At 41.5% G+C, this 15,834-nt stretch overlaps 1 protein-coding gene across 1 annotated transcript; it reads right to left on the bottom strand.

Moving 5' to 3' along the window:
• Positions 1 to 2,795: 2,795 nt before the first annotated feature.
• OR10Q1 (olfactory receptor family 10 subfamily Q member 1) lies at positions 2,796 to 3,755 on the bottom strand. The gene has a single exon (XM_040495900.1). It carries the CDS (start codon positions 3,753 to 3,755, stop codon positions 2,796 to 2,798), a length of 960 nt encoding a protein of 319 aa, XP_040351834.1.
• Between the last annotated feature and the right edge of the window lie 12,079 nt (positions 3,756 to 15,834).

Raw genomic sequence — 15,834 nt, 5'->3', positions numbered from 1 at the left:
CGTGCATCATGTTTCCTGCTCTTTCTTTTCCCCTGGACATTCGTGGATTCTCTAAACCAGTAACCTCTCTGTGTTGCTTATTATGCTTTAATTCTTGCGGGAGAGTTACGATGCTTTTTCCAATTTCCCTAATTTCTCAAAATACCTTTCCTCAGAATTTGGGTTTAAAAATAAATAATTATTTTTGAGAAGTGCTGGGAAGGAATTTGCACATGGAAACAAAACTCTCACCACTGTGGCTAACCCTTCCTTTCATGCACCCGTTGAACCAGGAGAAAGGACTTGGAGAAATCCAGTGTGACAAACATATCAGTGGTAAAGTGTTTAAGAAGACATAACGATGTTTCTGGCAAAGTTACTTGCAGGCAGTGTCATTTCAGTGAATGGAAGTGATTTCCATTTTGTACTGCATGTAGTGTCATGTTTAATTTTTAAAAAAGAAAAAAAGACAAAAAGGAGGAGCTTCCATTCAGCTAAAATATGCCCAGGAAGGTAACTAGGGGAGCCCAGTAATCCAGCTGAAAGGATTGATCATTGCTCTGGAAGCTTCATCTGGATAGAGTAACAGTTCACCTTCTTTTTGGGTCCCGAGTTAATTTTCTTTTTTTTTTCTCTAAAAAAATTTTATTTTCATTTATTTATTTTTGAGAGACAGACACAGAGACAGAGCACAAGTCGGGGAGGGGCAGAGAGGGAAGGAGAAATAGAATCCGAAGCAGGCTCCAGGCTCCCAGCTGTCAGCACAGAGCCTGACGCGGGACTGAAACTCACAAACTGTGAGATCGTGAAATGAGCCGAAGTCGGATGCTTAACCGACTGAGCCACCCGGGCGCCACCCCCCCAAGTTAATTTTCTATATGATTTGTGACCTTAAATAAAAACAAAAGGAGGCATGGAAACACAGTTGGAAACTTTCCTGATGTTTGCATTCTCGACAATGTCTCGCACAGTGTGCACATGTAATTGATTCATTCTGTCCTGATGTGGCTTGGCCTGCATAGGTTGATAAGCAGCTTGCCAACCAGAGTTCTGTTCCTTCCCTCCAGCATTTAGCTGGAAGCAAAGGCATTTCTCATACATTGTGAAATCTATGACTGTTTCCAGAATAATTAACACTTTGTAGTCCTTCTCCTTACCCCCATGTGACATCAGCGTGAAAACAATTAAAAGCGTGGAAAGCAGTCATTTTGAAGAGAAGAAGTAACTGAGACAAAAAAATACGCCAGTTTAGGAAGAATAAGAAAGGTGGATTGTGCTGTGATAGGAGTTTACAGAAACTGTCATTTATCTGCTTACAAGAGTAACACAGTCTCACTTTACAAAACTTGGAAACGTGCATGAATGAATAAAGAAGAAACGATTACCCATAATTCTACAAAGCCCAGATAAGAACCACTAACTTTTTGGTGTGTGTCTATTCATTATTCTGCACATGTGTGTTTACCAAACTGGGCTCCCGTTATACATACAGATTTGTTTCTAGCTCTTACCACTTAGTGTTCTGATGAGAAACATTGCCCCTTGTTGTTTAATATTGATTGAAATGCATTGTAAGTATGTTATATTCATGTGTCCAACACTGGAAGTGAGATTTTAATGCCTTTTCGTTTTATAAATATAAGGAACAGGCTTCTAGTTCCAGTTACGTTAGCCTTAATTATTTGACATTAAGATTTTAGAACAAGAATTACTGAATTAGTAAAAAGAAGCATTTTCAGGCCTTCGGTAAACTTAGCCCTATGGCATTTAGAAACGTTGTACCAAATCCTTAGGTGAGTTTTAGTATCCCCTGGCTGACACTTACTTCTTGGGGTCACTAGCTGACGTCAGCCTAATGGGCAACATCCAGTCCCTTCCCTGACAGGTCGTGTCTGCCCCCAACTGTTCTGGAGCACGTAATTTCTGTTAAGAACTGTCCTTGGATCCCTCTTTACTTCATTGGTCCTCAGGAAGGCTGGGCAGCATGAAGCCAGCTGTGCAAGGCACCGAGGAGCGAATTCTACAGGGTTTGCCTGTGGTCAGGGAGCAGGTGCAGGAGGATGGAACCACCATGGGGCTGCAGGATGTGCCGCCGTGGGAGGACCAGTGGCGCCACCTGCTGAGCGGGTCTTCGACCAGTAGCCCTTAAGAAGGCACCGGAAGGGGTGAGGAAGGAGAGTAAAGCTGCAGGAAAGCCAACAAGGGCACGGAGGGCTTGTACCCGCAGCGCTGTCGTCCTGCTCAGTCAATGGATGCCAATTCCTGCCCGCTTCCTGGCACAATGAAGAACGATGAAGGCAACCCATTGGGATGTATGGAAGGAAGGAAATTGATGCATTAGATAAGCTTCTGTTTGCCACACGTTCGTATCTAAAACAACAGTACAGTGTATTTCTCTTAGTAAGATCTATGTGTGTAGGAACACATCTAACTGAAGGCGTCGTTCACAGGATACCTCAGTATCATCGCCTTCTCAACAGGCAGGACGTCTGTGATGCTTTAGTCCCAGCATGCATGGTGGGGGGGCCGGCGGGGGGGGGGAGGTCCTGACGAAGCAATTGCCCCGACTGAGCTCTGAACCTTTAAAGTAGGGCCCGCAGACTAGCTCTCCTGCATTGAGGTCTTTGTCCACATTTTTCAAATCTTACTCAAGCACTTCAAGAAAATGAGTACAGACTGTGGACATGGGGCCAACATGGCAAAAAGAAACGTCAACTGCAAAGTGTGGGGGAGGTAAGTATGAGAATTCCATATTCGTTGTTCAGAGTCCATTATCACGGCCACTGACAGACACCCACCCCCAGGCCCCTTAAGCCTCAATGGGTGTCCGAGGCTGCTTTACTGGCGATGGCATTCCTCAGGGCACCTTTGACATCCTTGTTCCTAAGGGTGTAAATCAGCGGGTTGAGTAAGGGGGTGACGAAGGTGTAGACCAAGGCGATTTGGCGGTCCTCGTCCTCTGAGGTGCTGGAGCGGGGACGCAGGTAGACCAGGCTGCAACAGCCATACTGCAGCAGGACCACGGTGAGGTGCGACGAGCAGGTGGAGAAGGCCCGGCGGCGGCCCTCGGCGGAGCGGATGCGCAGGATGGCGGAGGCGATGAACACATAGGACACACAGATAAGCAGGAAGGGGACGGTCAGCACCAGGATGCCTACCACGTAGAGCACCGCCTGGTGCACGCGGATGTCGGCGCAGGCCAGCCGCAGGACGGGAGGCACGTCGCACAGGAAGTGGTTGATTTCCCGGCGGTGCCCGCAGAAGGGCAAGGTGAAGATCAAGCAGGTGAGCTGCAGGGAGAGGAGGAGGGCCAGGCCCAGGGCGCACAGCACCATCCGGACGCACAGCTTCTGGGTCATGATGAGGGTGTAGCGCAGCGGGTGGCAGATGGCCACGTAGCGATCGTATGCCATGATTGCCAAGAGGAAGCAGTCAGCGCTGCCAAGGGCGACGAAAAAGAACATTTGGGCCCCACAGCCAGCCAGCGGAATGGGTTTCCGGGCGCCCCAAAGGTTGGCAAGCATCAGAGGCACCACAACAGAGGTGTAGCAGATTTCCAGGAAAGACAGGTTGCACAGGAAGAAGTACATGGGGGTGTGCAGCGAGCTGTGCGTGCGCACCGCCCAGACGATGGCCGCGTTGCCACAAAGGATCATCAAGTAGAGCAGGAGGAAGAGGAGGAAGAGGAGGGCCTGGAATTCGGGGACGGTGGTGAACGCGCGGAACACGAACTCGGTGGGGCCGGACTGGTTGAGGACGGGGCTCCTGGCAAACATGTCCCCTGCAAGAGAGCGACAGAAAGGGCCGGATCTTCCTTCGCTGAGTTCTTTTATTGCGGGAAGAAAAGCAGACATTTTAAATTTGATTTCTGATTTGGCATTTAGTATCCAGTTTCCAAATTCAGTGCTTGGGATGAATTCACACTAGAGGCTACGGTATATGTTTTCCCAAGGAATCTTCAAAAATGGGATAGATAGTAATCTGTAGAGTTCCTTGTGCCAAAGACTTATAGATATTCTTTGGTGAAATGTCTTTTTTTTTTTTTTTTTTTTTTACACTGGTATTTTACATCTAATTTGAGAAGGGCTAAATCTTTGCTTGCATTTCATCCAACAGTTGTGCGGTTGTAGGTGTTTTTTAAATTAGACAAATGAATGTGGTTTTTTTGGTAAACATTCTTAGTGAAATGTAACAACCAGAGGCATTCACAAATCCTAAGTGTAGGGCTTGAATTTTTTGCACTGTAAATACACTAGTATAGCCACTATCAAGAGGGACAAATTGAACAATTCCAGAAACTTACACCCATCTCTCCTGTCTCCTGACTTTCTACCTTACAAAGGTAAACCGCCCTTTCAGCTTTGGTCACTGCAGATCAGTTTACGTTTCAATTCCTACGTGTGATGATGAAGCGTGTACTGTCTTGTGACGGGCTTCAACATTGTGTCTGCAAAGTTATTTCTGCTGTTCCCTGTAACATTTGTTATCATTTCTGTTGTTTTAGAGTATCCCATTTTACGGCTGTACTGCAATTTATTCTTGAGTTCACTTTTCATCCAATTATTTTGCCTCAGATAAAATTGGGCAAACACCTTTTATTCCAGTCCTTTCTGAGATACACTTTTTTTTTTTTTAGTTTTTTTTTTCAACGTTTATTTATTTTTGGGACAGAGAGAGACAGAGCATGAACGGGGGAGGGGCAGAGAGAGAGGGAGACACAGAATCGGAAACAGGCTCCAGGCTCCGAGCCATCAGCCCAGAGCCTGACGCGGGGCTCGAACTCACGGACCGCGAGATCGTGACCTGGCTGAAGTCGGACGCTTAACCGACTGCGCCACCCAGGCACCCCTCTGAGATACACTTTTTATATATTTCCTCTCGTTTAAATATTTTTTTCTAAATTTCCAGGCATGAACCTAAACTTTAGGGCTAGGACAGATTCACCTAGAAGGGGACTGTAGGGAGTAAGGAAAAAATGAAGGTAGAACTGCTAGAGATAAGAAAATGCAATAAAGAAACTAAAGATGCAATAGCAGAATTGAAATAGACATTAGAACACGCAGGCGAGTAAGAAAAGAACTTTAAAAGCATCTAGGAAGGGAAAAGTACATATAAATTAAGCACCTTCGGCTACTACAACTTGATTTTTAATATAAAAACCCAAGAGACAATAAAGTCATATCTACAAGTTTAAGAAAAACAAACTGGTGTCAAAGAATTCTGTACCCAGGCTTTAGTGATTTATGTTCAAAAGCAACAGACAGACTCTCTCAGATTTACAAGGGCTTAGGAAGTATGTCGTTCTAAATACAATTGAAATAATTTCTCAACAAAGACTCTGTGCTGCTGGGTGATTAATCAGGATACATAATCCAGGACTGGGGAAGTTGTAATGGAAAAACTCGATTTGAAAAATCAAATAGTAAATATATATATTTAACACTAAATGGTTAATACAAATATTATTCAAAGAAAAAAAATTCCCCAAATAGTGCTTGAAAACATACATAATATAAAATGCAAACATTAAAATAATTCCTCACATTAAACAAATTTTATGTTTATTTATTTTTGAGAAAGAGAGAGAGTGCAAGCAGGGAAGGGGCAGAGAGAGAGGGAGACACAGAACACAAAGCAGGCTTCAAGCTCCAAGCTGTCAGCACAGAGCCCGACGTGGGGCTCGAACTTACCGTGAGATCATGAGCTGAGTCAAAGTTGGACGCTTAACCAACTGAGCCACCTAGGTGTCCCAATAATTCCTCACATTTAAAACCATGAATTAGGGGCGCCTGGGTGGCGCAGTCGGTTAAGCGTCCGACTTCAGCCAGGTCACGATCTCGCGGTCCATGAGTTTGAGCCCCACGTTGGGCTCTGGGCTGATGGCTCAGAGCCTGGAGCCTGTTTCCGATTCTGTGTCTCCCTCTCTCTCTCTGCCCCTCGCCCGTTCATGCTCTGTCTCTCTCTGTCCCAAAAATAAAGAAACGTTGAAAAAAAAATTAAAAAAAAATAAAACCATGAATTATATCATTGGGAAACTGATAGGGAGTGATGGGAGAAATAAAATAATAATGAAATAATATCCTCAATCTGTATAAGGAAGGATTCAAGAGATATTTCATTCGGATGTGACTAATCACAGAAATACCTATTCAAACGTATATTTCTGTAATGATCATATGTAGAATAAGTCACAACATATCCATCCCAAATGACCCGATTAAAAGAGTACATGTAGTGCAGAGAACAAAAGGCTGAAACAAAGGAAAATGTGAACAAGCACATAAGATGAAATGGCTTAAATAAGAAAAGTAAATGTTTAATTTCTGCAAACAAGTTTAAATGAAGTTGATGTTCCATTAAAGACAGAGTCTCATATTTACATCATAGGCACATCCACCCAGTGTACACACAGAGACCTAGAAAGGCTGGCATTACTTTGGTTTAGCATGACATTTTGTGACTGAGCCAATGCAAGGGGACAGAAAAAAGGAGATAGAGGATTTCACGAACTGAAAACACAACAGAACCAATCGAAAAATTAGGACCAACCCGATAGTCAGTCCACTGGCTAGTCGTTTTGTAATTATGTGATTTTATTACGTATGACAAAACCTGATGAGATGTTACGTGGCTATAAATTATGAAAAGTAACAATGGACTGCTTAAGAAACACCTGATAATTACAGGTTGCTAAAAATTTTTGTGGGAAAAGGTGTGTGCCAGAACAATGAAGGACTGGGAGCAAAGATGATACAATTTTCAGTAAGTTCGTATTCATATCTGCCGTGGGTCTAAATGTTCACTCCATCGTTACAAAAGCTAAAACTGGAATTAACATATCCTGAGAATCAAGGCTTTGATTTCAGTGATACAAACTCAAAGCCCTCAGCTTTAGATCCAAAGGTTGATGAATAAGTTCCCCTTTGCCTATTTTAAATTAAAGTAAATGATTATGGTAAGTACGTACTTCATGCTTTGGATCTTAGGGCTTTCTGGGTTTTGTTTGTTTTGTTTTTTAATCAATGTTAGTTAGAAAGTGCCTTTCCCAGGGCGCCTGGGTGGCTCAGTCGGTTAAGCATTGGACTCTTGGTTTCGGCTCAGGTCACGATCTCACGTTTCATGAGTTTGAGCCCTGTGTCGGGCTCTGTGCTGACAGCACAGAGCCTGCTTGGAATTCTCTCTCTCTCTCTCTCTCTCTCTCTGCTCCTCCCTTGCTCCCTCTCTCTCCTTCTCTCTCTCTCAAAAATAAATTAATAAACTTAAAAAATTTTAAAAAGAAAGTGCCCTTCCCTCAAACAACCACCAAAAGGAATGAGTGAATAATAAATAAGACACCAGGGAATAAACCTAAGGAGTAACAAGTAGGAACTATTTGAAGAAAATTGTTACATGGCTGGATGGAAAACCCAATATTTTAGTGTTAACTGGCTCTGAAGGAATGTGTAATTTCTATGAAATTCCTATCAAAATCCCTAGAAGAATAAACAGGTGGAAAGACAAGAGAGTTAAAAAAAAAAAACGAGTGCCATCACAGAACAGAATTTGCATCACAAGACGTTAAAATATATCACAAATGATCATATGTTATAAAATAGATCCTATGTTACGTCATAAATCAAAATGGCGTTCGTAGAGCACCAGAGATCCAGCACGTTAGAACAGAAAGAATCATTAACAGTAGCCGACCGTTCGATAGCATTCATTTGGTCAGGCATTGACTTATGCAGTTTACATTCCTTGGCTTATTTCACAACGGTCCTCTAAAAAGGGGCTCTTGTACCTGTTGTATGGATGAGAAAACTGGGGCCCAGAGAGGTTAAGTAACTTGCCCAAAGCTGTCACCATGGCTAGCACGTGCCAGAATGGGAATTTAAGCGTAAGTTGGCTCCAGAGTCTCTTGTCTTAATCACTGTGTTATATTGCTTCTGCCTATTATGTGCATCAGCTTTATTATCTGTAAAATGGATCTGAAAGTACATGTATCTACTTCGTAGGTTGTTGTCAGACTTTGTCAAAGGAATTATTTTATAAAAGTACTTAGAACAGTCCAGGCACAGAGTATACATGCAATGGATACGAACTATTGTCACTATTTCAAATCAATTCGAGAGGACCAACAGTTTCCTGATATGGACTCAGGACAATGGGCTAATCATTTAAAAAAAAGAACTCCCTAACACATTATGTATCAACATTTATTTCTGATGGACTTAAGATTCGAATATTTTAAAAAGAGGAAGAAAACTACAAGATAGTGAAGATTAACGTTTTTCAGTCCAAAGAGTACAGATGATTTGCAAGCAAATGTGCTGCACGCATAAGAAGATTGATATTTTGACAGAATAAAAATTTAAAAGATCTGTGGGTCAAAAATAAAATAAGCAAACTAAATAGAAGGTGAAATTTTATATAATTCACCAAAAATAAACCCATCAATAGAAAAACAAATAGAGGATCTGAACAGGCAATTCAAAAAAGAAATATGCAAACGCAAACAAATATATGCAAATCCAATGTCATTAATACTCAAATAAATATACAATGAAACAAGATCAGATACTATTTTCTGCTTATAAACTGACAGTAGTGGAAAAAAAGATAATCCCTGCTGTTGTTAAAGTTTCAAGGAGAGACACATCCCGGACTATTGTTAGTGGAAGTAGAAGGTGCTAGAAAAATTTCTGAAGTATAATCTGGAGATACGTAATAGGAGACTTGAGTAAATGCATACATTTTGCTTCAGTGATATTCTTTTTAAAAATTTATTCTTATAGACTATTTATGAGTCTGTGCATAAAATTATTACAGTTTTCAATATAACAGTGAAAAACTGTGTCAACCAAAATATCAGTAATAAGAAAATGGTTAATCCATGTGAGAGAACATGTAATCATTTAAAAATGATATTGCAGACCATTGACAATAGCCAAAGTATGGAAAGAGCCCAAATGTCCATCGACGGATAAATGTATAAAGAAGATGAGATATATATATATAATGGAATATTACTCAGCAATAAAAAACAATGAAATCTTGCCATTTGCAATATATGATTTCACTCATATGTGAGAATTAAGATACAAAACACATGAACATAAAGGAAGGGAATCAAAAATAATATAAAAACAGAGAGGGAGACAAACCATAAGAGACTCTTAAATACAGAGAACAAACTGAGGGCTGCTGCAGGGGAGGTTGGTGGGGGGATGGGTTAAAGGGGTGATGTGCATTAAGGAGAGCACTTGTTGGGATGAGCACTGGGCGTTATATGTAAGTGATGAATCACTAAATTCTATTCCTGAAAAAAAAGCGATGTTGCAGAAAATTATTTAATAAGATCTAGAAGGCTCATGAAGAAACAGATTATAAAAAAGCATTACATCATGATTCCATTTAAAAAACAATTATATCTGCTCATAAATTGAAAGAACATTTTTAAAAATGTTAATAATAGATATTGATGGGTGAGTGGGATTGAGAATCTTTTTCTTTATGACTTACACTTCTCTGTCTTTACAAATTTTATAATGAACATACACAATTTGGCAATCATATAGCAAATTAAAATTTTTCCTCTGTGCATTGGTGTTTCAACATGGTGTTGGGAAGGAGAGCTGGTAGAATGTCAGTCACACGGATTTTTGTAGTCAATGAGATCTGGTTTTGAAATCTAGTCCCCTTATATTTTGCTAATTTAATTTTCACATTAATTATGTTGCTTGGTAAGCCTTGGTTCTCTAATGTATGATGGAGGAAGTGAATCTGGTGCCTAATAGGGAATTTATGAAGATTAAATATTTCAAAAAATAGTGTGTCTGGGGCATAACAAGCATCCGACTGCCCTCCCCTCTCTTTTCTCACGGTGGTGGGTTTCCTTTGGATATTTACCCTTCAATCTTGTCTCTTCCAGAGTGGAAGAGCTTCTTCTACAGCTGAATCCTTCCAGGTTGTACAGTTGCTCTCAAAAACCTTGAATAATAATAAGAGTAACAGAAAATAAGGAAGAGTAAAACAAAGTGGAAGTGAGATTTCAGTAAAATAATTATAATTATGTGTGGTGAAAACCACATAAGAGATCTGGATTCAAGAAAACATTTCAAAATGATTCCATTGGATTAAGACATGGGCATTGAATGTGTAGCACTGTACCTCATGAGAACATGCGAGATTTGGTACAAGACATAATCCGGGGATAAAGTAAGACATGTAGTATTGGAACCTGATGTCTGCCAGGACAAGTCACTACAAGGTGATTTCAAGGAGCAACTTGCACACATATCCAAGGTGGGTCTACATAGCCTATTGAAAAACCAGATGCAACAGAGTTTGTGTTTACAAAATAGCGGTTTCCTCTTCAGGGTTCATTTTCAAAGGTTTTTCACTCTGCTGTTCTCAAAGAACCTCCCAACCCTGTTATCATCACTACCTGTGAATTCACTTGATTTCCAGCTACTTGTATTCCTTCCCTGGGGAGTTCATGCTTAAAGCACTCAACTCTGGTAGTGCCTGTCTGATAAACATTTCAGTCAGGGCTACATTTAAGCGATATTTAAGGGCAAGAATGTCTCTCTTGTTCATCAGTGTATCCCTATGGCCATTGATTTGATTCAAACTAAATCGGATTATTTTGTGGTTAAATTTCGTGCCCTTTAAACTTCCTTTAAAAGCCAACGTCGGGTGGCTCCTTCTACAGCCCAGTTAGCCTGCAATTCCTCCAGCTCCACCTTGACTGGGACTTCCTCAGTCCAGTGGTTATTTAGTTTGTTTGTCTGCTACAGGGCATAAAGCAGGTCTCGGGTGGGATAGATTCAGTGGATGAGTAGTGGGAAGCACTGATGTACGTGTTGAGCCAGTAAGTTTGAGAATGTTGGGAAACTCAGGTAATGATTATTCCTCAATAGCCAACGAAGCAGTATTGGAGTTTGTAATGTATTGCATCCTGGCAACGCATAAACAGTGTGCATGTAACACAGAAACACTTTTGAAAATGTCAGGGAACCATGAAACCACGGCCAGGTCCCCCCATAGGTCAAACGTGTGCTCTTTTAGAAAATATGCAGGGGCACCTGGTTGGTTCAGTCAGTTAAGCGTCTGACTTTGGCTCAGGTCATTATCTCACGGTTTGTGAGTTTCAGTCCCACATCGGGCTCTGTGCTGAGAGTTCAGAACCTGGAGCCTGCTTTTGGATTCCGTGTCTCCCTCTCTTTCTGTCCCTCCCCTGCTCACACAAGCTCTCTCTCTCTCTCTCAAAAATAAATAAACATTAAAAAAAATAAAACATACAGAAAGTCGAATCCTTATATCTGGGAACTGTAAGGGGACTCAAGAGACATCAGTTCTATCCTCTTGTATCCTACATGCAAAAACTGAGGTCCACCAAGATGAAGCCTTGTCCAAAGGCATGTGGCTGGTTATGGGCAAACCTGAGGCCAGAATCCACATTGGATGTATTAGTTAGCAGAGAGTAGAGTCTATGTATATCAATACCTTACTTTTCACCAATATCAAAGGCTGCTTAACTTACCTAGAGACTGCAAACATCTAGGCAAAACAGGATACTTGGTATGACTCTGGTAGTGTTGCTAAAAAACATGCCCAGACTCAGACTACTACTGTGCTCACAGGTAAGGGAGGCCACATCTTTTGCCAAATTTTTTTTTTTTTAATTTTTTTTTTCAACGTTTATTTATTTTTGGGACAGACAGAGACAGAGCGTGAACGGGGGAGGGGCAGAGAGAGAGGGAGACACAGAATCGGAAACAGGCTCCAGGCTCTGAGCCATCAGCCCAGAGCCCGACGTGGGGCTCGAACTCACGGACCGCGAGATCGTGACCTGGCTGAAGTCGGACGCTTAACCGACTGCGCCACCCAGGCGCCCCTTTTGCCAAATATTTTGAGAGCTCTTTAATACATCTCCTGCCCCCCAAACTATTTCCCTTAGATACATCCTACTCCTCTTTCAGAGCTCAGTTCAGTTCTTCCCCAGAAAACTTTTCCTGATTCTCATTTTCCCCCAACTCTAGAGATAGGTGCTCCCTCTGTGAACTTCCAGAAAACCCCTTCATCTCAACTCTAAGGTCATGCATGGTACCTTACCCATAAATAAATCAAGTGAACATTTATTGAGTGTCTGTTATGAACTCAAGTCTTGGGCTCAGCTATGTAGAGGGATCTAAGAAAATTACGACTTAATTGCCAAATTCAGCCTTATAAGGAAACAAAGCACCTGAGAAGAGAATTTAAACATCTTCTGAGGAACCAGTTTTGAAACTGTGTTCCTTAGAACATGAGCTGTTGGCGAGGCTTCAGGAATGAGTTTGATGACATTGAAAACATTCACACTCTTCCTCAAGGTTCACGATGCATATTAGTACAATAAAGTTCTGTGAGGTCCTATTGTAAAGCAAATAGCTTAATTTTACCTGAAAAATTTCCAACTATTTTCACCATGGAATACTTTGGTTTTCACAAAGCGCCATTAAATTGCTTATGATTTAATAACGTTACTGGAAAAAAGTGAGTTTCATGCTATACTCTTTAAGATGGTCCCAAGGAGGAAATAGTGAAAGAAAAGGCAAAAGACGTGTTTCATACTGGCTTTATACTTATAAGGTATATGAAACTGAGCAATTCAATCACTTATCAGAGTTTCCTTTTCTGTATCTGTGAAAGTGGATAGTAACACACACTCTGATAATTCATTGGTTTTCCACAATTTAATATTGATATACATGAGTATTTTTCCCCAATAGTAAACATTATAGGAATTTGTGTCTCTATTATTATTTTTAAAAATAAAATCTAAATCAAATCAATCAAAGGAATTAAGTCTCTTGAGATGCTCTCTTACCATTTTGAAATTTGCTTCATTCCATCAGCCTTCTAAGGAAATTCACTAAAGAGAAGGTTACCTTTTTTTTCCCTTTTCCGTTTTTTTTTTCTGAGTTGCTCAGTTCCCACCCTGTAGGATAAAGGAGCTCTCTCTCAGAGTTCACTGACTTTTACAAGATAAAATGCAGTGAGGATCCATGAACTTTGCATGGTGCAATATGTCCTGGAGAGGAGAAGTAGATGCTATGTGATACCTACAATATCCAGGTAAAAACAGAGAAGTTTCCTCTACATGCTAATATTCAGGAGAAGAGACACCTCTTAGAAATTTATGGTCAAGGTGAAGTAGGGTAAGAGAGATATCCTTTGGAAGGATGATCCTGTCGAATAATCCTAATTCAGATTGGAATTAGAAGGCTAGTCTCTTCCTTAACCATAGGAAATAAATTCTGGTACAGCCACTCAGAGTCCAGTCTTGTCTGATCTAGTCAGATCATTTAGTGTCCTTTGTAAAAGGTCTTTAAAATTAATGAGTCCCCAAAGAGGAGGAATTTCCCCAATGGTTTCCCCTCAAACTGAACCCAGCTAGAGAAAAGTATTTGAGGGAAATTATTTTCTGAGTTGACGAACTCAGCCAGTTGCCAATGGGCAACTCTTCTGTGTGGCCACTGTAGACATTTACTATCCGAAAATTCCATGAGGGTCTCCTCATTCCTTTCCTGTACCCACCAGGGAACTTTCTGACATTGTGTTCCAGACAGTTTCCCAGTGAGCATTGTTGAATGCCCACGTTCATTTCAGCCTGAACTCACGGCGTATGTGTGATGCACTAATTCAGCACTAGCCTGGGCATCTGGGGATCTAGAGTATAGTTACAGCTCTGCCACGGGGCTTCTTCATCTTTGGCAAATACTGAAGCTCTAACATGGGCTCCTCATGTGGGGTGTGAGGTCATTGATTAATAGTTATCATGGATCCTTTCAGCTCTAAACTTCTATGAACGGTGGGTGCCTTTTTCTTGAGAAGCAGAAAATTTATGAAGGATTTTTCCATAATCATTCCTTCTGGTCTATGGCCTCATTTCCTCTTATCTTACTTGTTTTTGTTTCTTGATTAACTTTTTTCTCTGCTGATACTTTCTTAGTCATTAAAAGGTGGTGTTTTGTTTTGTTTTGTAATTATAGTTACGTTTCCAACTCTGCCTTGCCATGTTTTTCTTATTTGTTTCTGCCTTCCCACTTCCCTCCAGACTTCATGGACTCAAAATCACATACCTTCTCATCATTGCTGCCATTTATTTTTAGCCACGTTCGGCCTCCTTGTCTCATGTCCATTATCAACAATACATTTTTAGTCAATATGTAACAAATATTTATTGAATTCCTGCTGTGAGGTAGGCCCTTCTTCCAACTCTCCGGATACTTCAGTGTACAAAATAGACAACTATTTTGTCCTCACAGAGATTGTGTTCTTGGAGAGGGGAGAACAGATCACAAGCAATAAATAAGAACACACACATTTGCGGTGCCCAGGTGGCTCAGTTGGATGAGCATCCGACTTAGGCTCAGGTCACGATCTCACGGTTGGTGGGTTCCAGCCCCACGGCGGGCTCTGTGCTGGCAGCTCAGAGCCTGGATGGAGCCTGCTTTGGATTCTGTGTCTTCCTCTCTCTCTGCCCTCCCCTGCTGATGCTCTGTCTCTCTCTCAAAAATAAATAAACATTAGAAAAATACGCATGCTAAATTTTTCTTAATGTTTGTTTATTTTAGAGAGAAACAGAGTGCGGGCAAGGGAGAGGCAGAGAGGGAGGGAGACACAGAATCTGAAGCAGGCTCCAGGCTCTGAGCTGTCAGCACAGAGCTCGACACGAGGCTCAAACCCACGAACCGTGAGATCATGACCTGAGCTGATGTCGGAGGCTTAGCAGACTGAGCCACCCAGGCGCCCCAAGAATACACACATTTAATAACATGCCAGAGGGGTGGGTGCTATAGAGAAGAAGCAGAATGGGGTAAGGGAAATGGGAGAGAGAGCAGAAGAGAGTGATGTTCTAGGCAAGACGGGTGCAGAGGGCTATTCTGCGTTCCAGGAAGGCTTCTGCAAGGCAATGAACAGATCTTGAACAGATCTACGAAATGATGTGCCAGCCACAGGAAGGGAAAAAAAAGGCTTAGGGCAGAGGCAACTTCACGTGGAAAGGTCTTCTCTGAAGCCAAAATAAGCAAACCAGGTTTTTCCATAAAGGTCCAAGCTATCTAAAATCTATGTGAGTGAAGACAGCTTGCCTTTTATATTCGTGGCAATGGCCAAGTAAAGCTGTGCTGGTTCTTATGACTGAATGGGTGGGTAAGTGCATATGGGGGCTGTACTCAGACCCATTTCCCTCTCTGTCCCACACAGATACATTTATTTGTTCGGATGACCTCATTCCTACAAACATCTTTTACATCCTTGCCATAGTTTCCACATAATTAGGTTATAAACGTTTTTCTTTAAAAAATTTTTTTGGTAACATTTCCTTTTATTTTTGAGAGAAAGAAACCGAGCGCGAGTGGGGGAGGGGCCCAGAGAGAGGGAGACACAGACTCCGAAGCAGGTGCCAGGCCCTGAGCTGTCAGCACAGAGCCGGAGGCAGGGCTCCAACCCATGAACTGTGAGATCATGACCTGAGCCGAAGTCGGACACTGAACTGACTAAGCCACCCAGGCGTCCCAACATTTTTCTTTTTAAAGGTCATGTTCATACTTATACTTTTTGTGACTACTTAACAGTATTGATGTTCCCCAATGTATTAAACCATTCCCTAATACTGGACATTTAGGGTGCTTTACTTTTTATTTTTTACTACTTCAGATAAATATATAGCTAATATAGACCATTTGATTCCTTTAGTCATCCTATAAACTTTCTTATTGCCCCTACAGTTAATTTACATGGATATTTTTATATGATTTAGAAGGTAATTATGACGTATGATACACTTCACATTTGTTAGGAGGATAAATCTCATGTTGTGTTCTTACC

This window comes from Herpailurus yagouaroundi, unplaced genomic scaffold, assembly GCF_014898765.1.
Source record: "Herpailurus yagouaroundi ecotype Mexico unplaced genomic scaffold, PumYag 187, whole genome shotgun sequence".
In the NCBI taxonomy this organism is placed as follows: Eukaryota; Metazoa; Chordata; class Mammalia; order Carnivora; family Felidae; genus Herpailurus; species Herpailurus yagouaroundi.
The sequence above is the reverse complement of the archived record's forward strand: the minus strand, read 5'-3'. Positions and strand labels throughout refer to the sequence as shown.